Source organism: Notothenia rossii, assembly GCF_949606895.1.
Source record: "Notothenia rossii genome assembly, chromosome: 2".
Classification (NCBI taxonomy): Eukaryota; Metazoa; Chordata; class Actinopteri; order Perciformes; family Nototheniidae; genus Notothenia; species Notothenia rossii.
The window spans coordinates 81,935,034-81,950,392 of NC_136904.1; the positions used below are offsets into that span (position 1 = coordinate 81,935,034).

Consider the following 15,359-nt stretch of genomic DNA (forward strand, 5'->3'; position numbering starts at 1 on the left):
AGCTACATTTCTCGCCGATGGCCGTTATTTCTTCTAATCCTTGGCTGCTCCTGGTCTCTTGGACGCCTAGCAGGCTCATATTTTTTTGAAAATCTAGTGTATACATCATTTTCCTACACATTTATTCACTGGTGTGTCTAACCTGCAAGTTGCTCTTTAAGGCCATAAACCTCTAGTTTTTAATATCTGAATACTGTTGTTCCAGCAAACCCCGCTAGATGTCGCTGCTCCTCCGTGTGTCACTGCCGCTGAGAAGGTGGAGGTGCTGCGCCTCCTTCATTGTTTGAGTGGAAGGCACCGGCAGAGGATCCGCCACTCGCTTCAATGTAATCCCGTCTTTCCCTGGCTCACTCTCTCAGTCGTCCACCATGGCGACCGCAGAAAGCCTCTCCAGTCCGAGCGGCTGCTAGAAACTCACCCGGGCTTCATTTTTCAGCCTCTACCGCTGGACGTGGATGTTATATCTCCTTTCGGCTGGGAAATACATACGTGTGGACAAGCCCGCATTTGGAGAGAAGCGGTAAGAACCGTGCAGAGAGTCCTCACCCTGGTTGCTCTTAGGGAAGTGATTCAACTTGTTTGATGAGATTAGGGTTAAATCCTGGGAGTATCTTTGCCGTGTTGTTTTGTGATCCTGTGGATTTCGAGGGAGGCAAAAAACTACCACTGTTAGTAAAAAAAGGTCATGTGCTGCCAGTAACTGTCCTGTTTGTCCTCCAGTGTGTTTGCAGATATACCTTAGCTGTATGGATGTGTGCAGACGCCGCAGTCTCTGTAATGCTTCATGCCTCTTGAGTGACATTTTAATGATCAGGAACTGAGCATTTTGAATCTGTCATCTATATTTCTAAGCAAAGGTGTCCAGGTGAGCACAGGCTTTGCATTAATGTTACATACTGTAATGGCTGATAATGTCAAGAGGATTACAGCAGCCTGCTCTATTAACCTACATTATAGTTATGGTGTGAACACACTACCAGACAGTGTCAGGTGGAAAAAACCCTCATGAGTGCCTGACTTCACTATTTTCTCAATTATCATTCATGATTGTTCTAGGAAAGGCTTGGATGTCAGCCAAGCACTGGTTACAACATGCATGTTCTCAGGTAGTTGTCATTATTTTCACTTAACCAACACATAACCTTGCCAATAATACAGTGGGAACTTATTCAGGCAAAGCCAGCCACACCCAGGTATCAGTGACTGTTGCAAAACACAGAGGAAATTGTGCTGTTTTTTGTTGTGGGCCTTTCCTCAGGTAGAAATCTGGCTTTATCAGCAACGCCTCTGGCCATCCAGCTGTCACTAAAGGATTCCAGCTGTGCAGTGTTGGAGTGCACTGAGGGGGCCCCTGTGCCCCTACACACAGAGGAGCCACTGTTATAACCCCGGAGACTCTGAGCCAGCAGTCACAGCTCCATGTTACACAGTTGTGGTGAATTTAAGGCAAACAAGTTCAAAGGCAGGGTGGGAAACACTCAGGGGTCTGTAAATGTCCCTGTGACACTGGGTCCTGGGAGGCTATGCTTTATGTCACACTGTGGCCCCTGAAACAAGGTGCTTTCAGTTGAAGTTGGGACTGTTTTGTGTGTTTGTTTGGACCTGTTTGGAGTTATCCATTCATAGTAACACATACTCTAAAGACTGGTTGATAAATGATCCCTGTTGGCCGAAATAATCACTGTCTACTCTTTCACTGCCCTCTGTCTCACTGGTGCTTTGTTTAAAGAGTGTCTAGTTACACGGCATGCATGCACAGGTCATATAAGACATGAATTGCAGACTTGGCATGAGACACTTGCCGATAATCAAAGCAAAGGCCTCTGAGTGATGACGGTGGGAGGATCAAATGTCAGAAATGACTGGGCTTCAATTGAAAAATGTGCCATTCATGCTCCTGATGACAGCATTTGGTCTGTTTTCCATCAGCCCCAGGGAGTGTTAGTCTGCTGATGACTGTACGGCAGGTGGAAATAATGAGACATTGCTCTTGTAACTCCATTGCCCTTATGGTTGGGGATTCTTAGCTTTTAATCAAATTTTAAATCTTCCTAGCTTTCAGCGTCAGTAACCAAAGTTACATAAAAGTTCTAGATAAGGACTGAAACCCAAACATGACATTACAATGATAAAAAACTACACATGTAATGTTAAGTTTCATTATTAATGGATCTTCAAAAGGACTTAATGACAGATTAGTATTCAACAGAGTTTAATATATTTGTGTATTTTGGAACCAGCTGAACAGAGCGTGTATCGCTAGTGCTGAACAACAGAAAATGTACTTTAATAAATTCTAAAAATTGTTTAGTTTTTTTGTTCATTAACCTGTATTGGCTGTTTCAATCTTCCCAAATGGGAAGGTTTGCTTTTTTACACACTGGAAATTGAATATCTTTAATGTACTGTTGGTCAGACAATACAATTTAAAGATGTCTGCTTGAGCTCTAGGAATTTGTGACATCTGTGCCATTAGTTAATTATTGACCAACTGATTAATCATTCAATTATAAAAAGAAGTGACATTTTAATCCATAATGAAAATAATCATTAGTTGCAGCCCTACTTGTCAGCCTTGACGCATCTTACCTCATTCATCACACCTACTGGACTGGAAACGTCTTTGGTGTCTCTCCTAAATATCAGACAGACCATCATCAGACAGAATTTAGTGCCCACTGTCCTTGGCCTATTTTCTCCATGCACTCTGCTGGATTACATTATCCACTCCTTTTTCAAATGCCTTATTCAGCTTTCAGCTTAAACTTGGCAGCAGTCATTCACCTCTGCGGCGGCTGAACAACTGCTCACTGGCCTCGATGCTCCGATGAAGCACTAAGTTAGGTCTCAGGATGACATCAGCCTGCTGGAATGTGCAATGAAGAGAGCATTAAGCTGGGCAGCAGGGCCTCGGGGGATCTGTGGATACATGACGGGGGGGGGGGATAGCAGACGCTCTGGTGTCAACCAAGAGTGAATGAGTCCACAACTTTGTCCAAACACAGTCCTCAACCTGATACAAAAACAGAGTCACATTCAGATGGGACCCTATATGGCTTAATGTGTTACAGAAGTTGACTTTTTCTTGCCCAATCTTGTAGGATCGCCTCAAGGATTTACAACGGCATTTATTTAATCATTTATCCATTATCTTAAAGGTGGGGTAGGTACATTTGAGAAACTGGCTCGAGATACACTTTTTGTTATATTCCATGGAATGCGCTTAACATCCCGATAGAAATGAATATCTTAAGTGCTTTGCAAACATTTCATTTGTGGAAGCCGTAGTACTGTAAAAAGCACGACCAATCATTTTAGCCGGCTCGGCTAAAATAACTGGATGGCCTACCTGCCTGTCAGCCTTCCATCTGTCCACAAACTTATCTCGTGCCCTCATTCGTGTGTGTTTGAGGAGGGGCTCTGTAAGGAAGTGGCAGATTTTTTCCGGCAGTGTATTTTCAAATTCTAGCGCACTCGAGCTGGTTTCTCCAAAATTACCTACCCCACCTTTAAGCTAACTTGAACAGTCATTTCACTATCTTCTAACCATGTATCCATTACTTAACATCAATTATTTCAAAAATGTATCCATTACTTTTTACTAAGAAATGAAACCTTTTAATGATGAACTAAAAGTGAATAATATATCGATAACATGTATCCATCCATCCATCTATTAATTTGGCTACTCTACACTCTATGTACCCTGGAAACTGCAAAAGTACCCCCTGGTAGGAAATTGCTGCAGTAAGGGATGTGTGAAGTTAGCCACTCTATGCAAGTCTTCACTGCATTTCTTTAAAAGTAGCAAATCAATAATTGGACTTTATATAGTCATAACTGTAAAATATTTGCAATCAATGTTTTTTACTCTGCTCTCTGATAACCAAAATCCACTGTTCATTCTGGTCACTTCTCCTACAGTGTCCTCACGTATTTTCCTTGATCCCCATGAGACCAATTAAAACCCAACCAAATGTATGTGTGTGTGTCTTTGGCTTTAAGGCCTTGCTTTTACAACTTCACCGATCACCCGTCATTGTATTGACTCTTTGATTTTTACATTCTGGCCTCATGGTTAATTTGTCAAACCAAATTAGGGCTACTTGATTTCCGCTTTGAAATTTAGAACATCCTCGGATCGTTTTTCTTTTTTTCGCAATAATTGGTTCTCCCACAGGTGACAATTATCAGCTATTAGTGGCGAGTGTAAAAACTGCATTTGCAATTACTGTGTTAGTGTGAATGTTTTTGCAGCCTGGCCCTGATGCGTATACCTTTTTATATATGCACTCCATGATGCATTACATTTATTTCACCTGCTGCACCACAAACGCTTTGTAAGACGAGGTTACTTACTACTTTTTGTTACTCCTCAATCTGTGTTCATATCTTTTGTATTCAGGAGCAGAGAATGACTGCACGTACATGTGTTTCCTGACCTTCCTCTCTTTGCTTCTGTGCAGGCTGGGCAGTGAGCATTAACAGTTCAGCATGGCAGAGCCAGACCCAGAGCCAATGGGAACAGGACATCGTCTTGGAGCCCCGGAGACTCTTGGCATCAGTACGCTGGACCCCGGGCACAGACCCCCCGCCATGCCCCCTGGGCGACTCGTCACCGTCAGGGTCCGCATGCTGGACGACACTGAGGAGCTCTTTGACATCTCGGTGAGTTGTTAAAGCCGTCTCGCTCAGGCGCATTTCTTGATGTGAATACTAATGTCGGATTGGGACTCCTTATTCTTGCACAGTGCCCAAGAAGCATTTCCCGTTTTCATTATAGCAGCAGCCGTCTGAAAACCAGTTGGCATGGCAACTGCATGATGTTAAGTTGTTGAATGCAAAGATGAAACTGGAGGAATAATTTTAGTATATCAGGGTCCTCCAGTTTATTGTAGTGGTATTTATTCTCTGTGTCCTAATCTCTCAAACCCGTAATACAGCTGTTATCTATTATTAAACACTTTTTCCTCCACTTTGGGGGACCACAGACATTATTTTATTCCACAGTTCTGTCTCACATTGATGTGTTGAAGAAGTGTTAGGAATCCATGTGCTTGTTAAGATAATGTTATGAAGGCAGGAAGGAACACAAAAGAGAGTACAACAGTTTTTTTTTTTATGACTTCCATTTGAATTCCATTCATGTTTTATGGAGTTAGAGGATACGCCTCTCATTGCAGAGATCTGCATTTAGACATTAAAGTCTTAGCTATTTGCGCAGATTATCTAGAAGTTGAGCTTGAATCCCATACTAATTGTGAACGTTATGTTATAAGCTAATAATACTTTAAATGCAAAATAAAGACACATTAAGGTAGTGGTTCTCAAACTTTTTCTGTCAGGCCCCCCCTTTGGAGAAAAAAAAAAGTCGGGCACCCCCAACACAAATAGTCAGGCTCAGTGGCGGCGCCAGAGATTTCTTTTGGGGGTGCTGTGGCTTGACGTTTCATAGAGGGTTCTCAAACATTTAGGGTTTCCCATTAATGTACCGGTCGCTACAGTGGAGTTTTCTAATGCAACCATCCCCACGCATATACACAACTGTTACCATGAAGGCTCGATAATCAGCTCACGGCATATAGGTGTAAGCAGGGGTAAAGTCCTATTTTTATAGGTGGTGTGTGGACCACACATAGGGGGGTCCGGGGGCAAGCTCCCCCGGGAATGTTTATTTTTAAATATTGAAGTTAAATGCATCAATCTGGTGCACTTTGAGAGCAAAATGAAGAGATCTATGGATACCTCTCTCAACACCCATATGATAAAGAACTGTAAACAGATTTACTTTTTCTTTATGGATATTTTACAAATCACCATTTCAAACTTTGTTCTTGTTTTACTGTCATATAGTATTTCATACCTGTTTTTCATTTATTCTCTTATTGTTTTATAACTATAATGATCATATAAACGTGTGCCTCGGAAATAATTTTTTTATATTAATGGTGACCAAAACGTTTGAGACCCACTCACTGAGTCTCTCAGTCTGACAGGAGAGGACTCTCCTCCACCTGATTGTTGAAAAAACTCCTTATATCCGTTAGCGTAGCTCGCTAGCACCAGAAGCTAACAACAACGATCTCCGGTACCGGTGCGCTCTCTCTCTCTCTCTCTCTCTCTCTCTCTCTCTCTCGATCACAAAATGGCTTGTTCCACACACACACACACACACACACACACACACACACACACACACACACACACACACACACACACACACACACACACACACACACACACACACACACACACACACACACACACACACACACACACACACACACACACACACACAGAGCCGAGCTTTAATGAAACCCAGACGTAATAGTACTGTACTGCATCATATTATTTTTCAATCAATAATTTTTCAATTTATGATTTATTTATTTTTTAATCTTTTTTTTTTTAATAACCATTTTTCCTCCTGGCCTCTACCGGGGCGCCCCCCCTGGCATGCCTCTGCGCCTCCAGGGGTGGCGCGCCCCCCACTTTGAGAACCACTGCATTAAGTTCAACAAACTACACGTAAAAGGGTGGATGCAGATTATTCCAAAATGTAAATCTTCAGGACAACTGAAACTATTCTGGAAATAGGTTTCATTGTTTATCATCTCAAAGTGTTAGGCTTATTGTCAACAAATCCCATGGAATGACCAGAACTTTAGTGAATTTTAAGAAAAGCCTGACTGTGTAAAGCCTAGAGCCAGTGCACAATACTATGTGCTCCATCCTCCAAAACTACTAAAAGTGATACACCACAGAAATGAGCCACACATACCTCATTCACACCAACGGTGTTTCAGGGCCGGTTCAGAGCTGGAGCTTGAAAAGCACCGGGTTTTCCTCTTCACACCGCAGCGGATCAGCCTCTTAGCTCCGGAATCCGGTTCATTTCGAGCACCAAAAAATTGTCCGGCTAGAGCAAAAGCACCATATACGTCACGCTTACGTCGAGGCGGGGGCAGGGGCGGGATCAACTCCTGAACAACAACAAAAAGCCTGCGTTTTATCCAGTTTGTACACAACGATGGAGAAACTTAACAAGCAGCAGTGGTCCACTGAAGAGACCAGCTACCTACTGGGAATCTGGTCTTCTGAAGAGGTACAGAGGAAGCTGGAGCACAATCGGCCATTGTTGTTGTTGTCGGTGTCAGCTGTGAGGGGTTTCCGCGCGGTTTGGCTTTATGAAGCAGGCACGCAAACGGTTACGTCATGACGCAAACGATGACGCAATAACGCAGCACCATTCGGACTCTAGGCAGTGTGAAAAGAGCCGGAGCTAAACCGAAGAACCGTTTCTGAACCTGAAAAGCTCTAGCACGGAGTTGCGTTGGTGTGAATGAGGTAACAGAGTGACCAAATGACATGTTCCTTCATTATGATGAACATGGGCTCTGTAGGCTATTTTTAGTCAGTCCCACATACAATGTCCTGCTGCCTTAAATACACACAAGTTCACAATTGGAATTCACACATGAAATTAGTCCTAAATATATACACCATTTACTCCTGTTGAATCAATATTTGCTCAAAACTACAGTGACTAGCTGCAGTTAATGAGCCTTATATAAGAAAATAAAAGTATATGTTCTTTCATTTTAAAGATTTACATCCTTGAGAACTGAGGGGGTTGGGCCTGAATGAGGGTAGTCTGGTTATTCAGAACATATTGAAATACTTACTAATGGTTGGTTGTAAAGTTTGTGGGATTTGTTGAAAGAAGAAAAAATAGAATAACACCCGCATTATCCTTGAAGGCAATGACACACGGCCCTTCTTCCTCCAGCATCCCTCTAGCATTCCTCTGAACTTGTGGTGTTTTGGGAAGGTGTTGAATCAATGGCAGAAACACTGGGTGGAGGAAGTGAAAAGACCGTTATTTGTCTTAGAATAGAAGAACAAGCCCCATTCTGTGACCACAGTCCTTCCCGCCTGGAAGAGAAGAACGAGATGAGTAGATAGAGGAACATGAAGAGTGGTGATGGAGGGAAACAGATACAGCAGCCACAGAGGACTCATTTAATGTGTATGAATGGGGCTGGGCAGGCACTGAAGCCCCGGCCACACGAGGACGATAACGGTCGTATCTGCTACAGGTCAATATCAGATAGACGGTTCGGCCACACGAGGCCGACATGGAAACGCAGAAAACGATAACGGGTCCCAGGTGGGTAGATCTGCAAACGAAACGCTCTGGGGGGGCAAACGGCTCCACTTACAGGCCTGGCATATGTACTACAGCGTCACCAGCGTTTTCGAGTGGTCTCGTGTGAACGGACACGTTTCTGGTGCCTGTTGCGTGTGGACGGAAGACTTTGTTATCGTCCTCGTGTGGCTGGGGCCTAAAGCTGCTGAGCTTTCCTGACGGTTAGTGAGCGTGCGGTGCAGGGTGGATGTATCCTTCTGGCTGCTTCCCAAGGTAGTATGGGTAAATGTTGCTCCTAAGGCAGGTGGCGGAGCTCCCTGTGCATGACTGCTAATCTTTCTAGAGGTATCATGTGTTGTACTTAATACTTAAGGCTCAATAGATTCTCACCGTGAGGTCCTGTTTGATTTCCCTCATTTAACCCACATTGCTTTTTGTGTACTATGGGTTAAGTGAGGCATTAAAGCCATGATTGTTTTTGTTTTACAAGACAAGGTTCTTGATGTCCTCACTCAATCTCACTTTCTCTTATATTGGAATATATGCTGGATCTGCTTTTTCTTTTTTTTGGGTTAAAACAATTAGTTTGCCTAAACTTACCTTTTTTAATAGGGAATATTATCAAGCCCATTTTTATGGAGTTTAGATGCCACAAAGATTTAAGATTAAGACAGCTCTACCCTCCAACAAATCAACACACTGATGGTTGTTCATTTTTCATATGATAAATGTCAGATCTGTATTTATGGCATGTTTATTTTTTTTTCTGACTTGCTGTCAGATTTCAAGCAGTTTGAACTACAGCACTGTCTCTTGAATAAAAAAAAAGTGAAATAAATCTTGTGAGTTTTCTGAGACCAGAGCTGCATTGAAGGGATAACTCATACCCGGGGTTTTTCCACTCTATTGGCCTTCTCGTGGACTTATCATGGTGGCCATGAAGGTACAGTTGAGCTGTGGTGATGGTGAACTAGAAACAGCTTTTGTCACTGCAGCAGACAGGCTGGACAGAAGAAGGCTGAAGGTGTTGCTCAGGAGACGGGAACACAAGGCTCAGGCGAACACAAAGCTTTATTCATGCTCAATTTAACACACATTATGTCCACTGTCCCAAGTAAGCACTTGAAATACACATTGAAGTTGGTTTTGCCTAGAGGTGTGCGAGGAGTACATTTTCATCCGCTTAAAGTCAGAGTGGAAAGATCTGTTATCTTTTTGAAAAAAGAATGCAATAGATGAAACATGTTCTGCATTCAATTCAGTGTTGTTAAAGTTCAGTGTTTAAAGACAACATATTTTGTGTAGTTGACGGAGAAAAGCCCCATTGGAGCCCATAGATGCCTCGAAATAACTTGTTCTGCCAAGGCTGTTAAACAGTTCCTTCCTTTGTGATTGCGTAAGCTAGATCTCAAAACTCTCCGTTTTATTTTTTTGGTCCAGCTGAGACAGAAGACGGGCGTCAAATTAGCCCAGATCTCCCTGCTGATGTTAATCTATCCCCCGCAGCAGTGAAGTGAAAAGATAGCTGCACGGTCTACAAACTACATTTGTCAAGCAATTATCTACTCCTTTATTTTCACAGCAGGAACCTACAGTAATGTTGGAGAAGAGGCAGTTCATCTTAGGTGATTTTATAGTCAGAAAGGCTCAAGGTTTGATTTTTCTGTCTATCCCTTTAAGACAAATGGTCTAACTTCACCCTGTAACTGATAGGGCAGGTTTCAGTTCCCGCTCCTCTGGTTCAGAGGGGTAAGTTTCCACCTCAGCGGGCAGAATATCAGATGGTTGAGTAACAAAAAGGGGCCATCGAGCCATCTCTTGGGTCACATACCATGCTGTGGCCTACTTAGCACTCTGGCCGTGAACACACTTGTTTTGATGCTGATGATGTCTGGCTGAGCGAACCTTGATAACGGTTGACTTGCATTGATTAATAAGCACACTGGGGTCAAAATAATGGCCCGGTTATGCCTTCTCTAAATTCCAATGGAATATTTTCTGATTCTGTCCATAATGCTCGTGCAGAGTTCAGCAGAGCAGGTTATCCAGACGGTAGCCCTCTGTCTGTCTTGTAGTCCTCAGGCGTACATACAGTGACTCTGTCTGTACCCATGTTTTGACGCTTATGTTTGCTGATGGCTGGTGGAGGCTGTGCAGAAGTTGCCTTTAAGGAGTGTGATTGTAGCTTGGATTAAGGGGTTGGGAGGTGGGGGATGGGATGATGAGCAGAGTGGAGAGAGAGAGAGAGAGAGAGAGAGAAGAGTCATGCTCATTCTTATGAATGAAGGAAACAGTCAGGCCCCATTAGCTGAACCTTACTGCTAGAATACCAACTAATACAACCCAACATGTGATGTCCTGTTTCCTATTTAAGGCTGAAATTAGAAACACAGACGCTTACGACTAGAAACTCAGAGACAACTCTCTCTGTCATTTCTGTTCTTTCTCTTAACCCTGTAAAGCCCAAATATATTCATAATATATATTTGACCTATTAAATGTTGTTGTAAGGAGCCTCTGGAGCAGAAATGAAAGAGTTTTCAAATTTTTTAAGTTTTGGTTAGTTTTTAGGGAAATGTTGTAATATTACATTGGGCTTAGGTGGGAGCAGAATTTCTGTATTTCTACTCACATTGTCTGAATAAATATATTGAATAACTAAGGGTTGATTTGCAGGATTGATTGCTTACTTAGCCCTATATCAGAATATCATGAATAATAATCACACATCAGTCATATTTGTTATGAATAGTCATTTATTAAATATTAATACAATGGTAGTCCCAAAAACAGTTCCTACCATCGGAAAAGCAGAGTCATACTTGGTGCGTTGTGTGTTTGTGTACCCTTTACTGCAGTGTCTGCAGCGTCCTCTCAGCGTCTTCACTGGAAAATGTACCATTAGGTCCTTGCGTACATCCAGTGGAGGTTGTGATCTCTTGGATGGGGCCCCGTTTGGTGGACTCCCATAACTTGAGGATGGTCTCTTCTGAGCATTCAACTGGCTCCTTGATGTCACCGTCGCTGCTGGGCTCCCGTTGCCTGAAGATGGTCGTCCTCTCTCGGGTGTTTTCAGAAGAGTTGTGTTCACCTGATTAGAACAGAATCAATCAAGATACATGTCAAAAATACATTAGGATACAAGTCAAAGATATTACAGTGAAATATAAAAAAATATTACAAACGGCAAATAGCAGAAATGCATTCTTACCAGGATGAGAGAGGATGCTAGATCTGCCTGAAACTGTCCTGTTCAGGATCTCCTGCTTTGGCATCTTTAGAGCTTTGCACTCCCTCTTGTAGTGGAGCCAGGCGTTGATCATAGCAAGGATGATGGTGTGCCAGAAGATGTACACGTACCAGCGTCGGGACTTCATGGGGAACTTTTATTTGGCCGTAAACGAGTCCAACAAATCCACACCTCCCATGTACTTGTTGTAACCATAAAAGTCAGTATTGGGACTGATGAAATATTTTTTCAGCCAACGATACCTGTCACAGGGCTTTGTGGATTTATGTTGTTGGGGCTCGATGTCCACATGATCACTGACTGGGGGGTCATTGGGTTGTTGGTTTTCCTTGTCCATGTGGCCACAGGCATCTTCATCTTCATCTGCCTCTTCTTCACTCATTTCAGTGTCACTGTCCTCTGATTCCATCTGAAACTCACTTTCTCCGTTTTGGATGGCAGCAATCACATCCTGCACACTGAATCGAGGACCTCTCTTTGCTGGTGGCATTCTGAAATGGAAAAAGTAATTAATAAGTATGTATCAATCATACATAATTATGCTTATTATATTGCGATAGATTACCTGAAGGAATAGATAGGGTGGTGGAACAAGTGTTCATTCTGTCTGGCTTAGCCTATTATCATACTGAAAGGAATGCATTCACCACCCCCTTCCAGGTGTCCCGATGCAACAAGTATCTGAATCCTATTTACATTGTACTCTTGAGTCACACAATACTACCTGGCTTAGCCTATTATCATAATAAAAGCAATACCTACACCCACACATGCAGGTAAACCAGTTCAACAAGTCACACAATGCTGATAACAGGATAATTATCATACTAAAAGGGATACATCCAAGTGTCCCAACACTGTTTCCAAAGAACTGTTTCTGCCAGAACCAGAGTTAAATGTATTGTTGTAACTAATTAACTGATAAGATACAAGTAGAGTTTAAAATATTGCTACAGATATAATTTCACATACTTTTATCAGAAATAATGTATTAATTTATTCAATTCTGGTCTTAATTCAAAATCTTACAGAGGACACATTTAGAACTTATTTATAGTGAATTATCAAAGGCATTATATTTCTATTAGTGTTTTATTTCCATATGTGAACATATAAGAATGGCAATCTCCATGACAGGGACACACGCTATTTTGACTACCACACTGACCCAGTGTTGGAATGTTACAACAAAGACATAAGCTGCTCAAAATAAAATTTGATGAATGTATTCCACAATAACTAAATATGTACATGTTCTAGACATTGTAATAATCAAAACATATTTGAGGCATTTTACGTACTTGAATCTGACATATCCAGGCCAATAAAACAAAGAGATGTTGCTCGTTTGAAGATTCTGAAGTTGTGTGAGTGTATGGCCAGAGGGCAGGACCTATAAACACATTTACTACCCAATAGCATTGTGAGGCTGAACAAAAGGACCTTTTGACTATGTAAATGTGGTCTTTAAAAAAACAAAAACATTTACTGACTTTTAGGATAGCTTAAAGTAATGTTGTAAAATTACAACAGTGGACCTTACAGGGTTAAACTATAATGAGCCGGAGAGGACTGCAGTATGTCCTCTCCAGCCATTACTTTGTCCATTACACTCACGGTAAAGGCCTTTTTATTAAAAGGGCAACCGTGAAGAGAGAAAATGTAGAATTCATTGATTACAGATCACTTAATCTCTTGGCATTTTCATTTGCTTTCCATATGAGATTTTTACCCTGTCTCTTTAAACTCCAATATACTACTTTTGCTTTCCTTAATACTGATTAAGTCTCCAGGAAGTTAATGCACAAGCACAAGTAAAACACAATGTTATCCACACTTGCCTGGTCCACCAGCTAAACTAAAACTAAAGAATGTCTTAACAATAATTTCTGGGTGGATTACCATGAATAATTAAGGTTCCTTAGGATAAATATGAATTACTTTAGTAGTCCTCTTCTTCTTCCTCTTCCAACATTAGCAGTTTAAGATTTTCAGTGATCTAGTAAAGTATATAATAACTATCTTATCTTATAATAAATAACATCTTAATGGATTGACATACATTCTTTTTACAGACTCTCATGGTTTCCTGAAGATGTATTGTAGTTACTTTGTTGATCCTATGACTCTATATCCAGGGAAACAACATTTAAACGTGTCCATTACTTTAAATCAAATGAATAATTCAGAAATGAATGAAATTCACTGAGCCCCGCTTAACGCCAGTACGTACTTCAGGATTGTCATTGTGAACATTTTAAAATGCTCATTTGTATCCCAAAGTGCAACTTTACCAGTAACTACAGCTTCATATACCTGATGCATTAGTCTTGTTTCACATCCAAGGCAACTTCACAAGACATTGCAGATGAATAGAGTAAAACTCTGATTGTTTTCTCATCACAGCATGTAGTAGGTGTGGAGCATCAGAGCTGATCAGTGAGTTGAGATTACACATCAGCAGCTAAAGATGTTTCTGGACGTCCCTTTTAGCCTTGTTTGTAGGCTCCAATCCATCATTATAACGTATAACACTGTCATCTGTCTTAACATAATAGATATTAAAGATACAACATCGAAGCGTAGATTACTATGGTAGCCTCTAAAATACTAATTCAATGAGCCATCTCGACCCACAATAGTATTAGCTACAGAGTCCATGTGACAGGGGGTAATTAATCTCACTGAGAAGCTGACTAGCCGTCTGTGATCTCGATGCATCATCCCCATGTCCAGATCTATAGTTTATCACTTGCAATTCGAACATTTGTCCCAGCAGAGCAGATACAGAGGCAGTGATTGAGAGATGAAACCCCCCCCTATGTCTGTGACCAGCGATATGCAGCCTATTTTGGGACACTGACATGATGCTTGGGGAGATGTTTTTTTACTTTTTCCTATTCCCATAACTCAATTGTTTACAGGTCAGTGGGGACCACCCAAGATAAAGGGGGCTATGTCACAAATAGAAGGACCTGCATGGCTTTTAGAGCACGACTCTCACATTAGTCCATAGAGCTTCCCATCATCCCACCCTTTGCCGCTCTATCCCCCATATGCCCTAACCCATTCATTGTGATTGGAAGCAATTAGAACAGCTCTAGTGTACCTTGTTGTCGGCTGAATGGCAATGAGGTCTGGAATGAATGAGTAGAAACATGATGAAGGGCTTCTTTCAGCGGTGTCTCCTGCAGCTTCAGAGTGGTTGTTCAGTGACTGGCAGTGTGTAGGAATCGCTGGGATGTTTCTGTTCTGTTGCTACCTGTAGATCAATTCCCGGATGCACTGGGATGCAAAGAGTCAGCTGTACGAAATGCATTTGTAGCTACATTTTTCAGCATATATCTGAATAGCAATTACTCTATTAATTCCAGTGGCTAATGCACTTATTACATTTGACATTTATACAATATTCATTAATAATACAATGAGATAATTACATTCATTTGTGTGTAAATTATGTTTTCAATGTGAGGAATCTACTCACCACATGCTTTCTCACTGCAGAAATTAATAATACCTCTCTTATTTTTGTACATTGAATATTAAGCTACAGCGAGCAGCTTAGCTTAGCCTAGTTTAGCATAACGATTGGAAACAGGTTGTAATAGCTAGCCTTAGTGTGTCCAAAGGTAACCCAATCTTCCTTTTAAATCACTGAATATTTTTTTTTTACAAGGGGTCATACCAGACCATTGTACACTTTAACTTTTTTTTTTTACCATGATTTATAAGCATATTTAAACCGCTTACGTTTAGATTGTTGCTTTTCTGTGTTGACTTCACTTTGTGTTAGCAACAGTGTGTATAGAAAGAGTGGGAATCCCCCATGCTTATTAAACATCTTCTTAGAAAATTAATGCTCACGTGTGTGTGTTTCATCTTCTGCAAAATTGCCTCTGCATGGCGAGACTAGCGTTCAAGCTACTTATTATTTTGTAAAAATGACAAAGCACATTC

At 41.5% G+C, this 15,359-nt stretch overlaps 2 protein-coding genes across 2 annotated transcripts in view; one reads left to right on the plus strand and one right to left on the minus strand.

The window, feature by feature from the left end:
• Positions 1-250: 250 nt before the first annotated feature.
• LOC307028076 (FERM, ARHGEF and pleckstrin domain-containing protein 1) overlaps positions 251-15,359 on the plus strand; it is a 56,083-nt gene continuing 40,974 nt past the window's right edge. Inside the window, exons 1-2 of the mRNA XM_079662829.1 lie at positions 251-520; positions 4,467-4,668. Of these exons, the coding sequence (XP_079518955.1) occupies positions 4,495-4,668 (174 nt within the window). The 5' untranslated portion in view covers positions 251-520; positions 4,467-4,494. The remainder of the gene's footprint in view (positions 521-4,466; positions 4,669-15,359) is intronic.
• On the minus strand, positions 10,999-11,607 carry LOC307027930 (uncharacterized protein; the record flags this gene model as incomplete). Its single annotated transcript, XM_079662625.1, has 2 exons — positions 11,361-11,607; positions 10,999-11,240 (listed from the first exon to the last, which is right to left on the minus strand). The coding sequence occupies exons 1-2, from the start codon at positions 11,524-11,526 to the stop codon at positions 10,999-11,001; spliced, it is 408 nt and encodes a 135-aa protein (XP_079518751.1). The 5' UTR covers positions 11,527-11,607.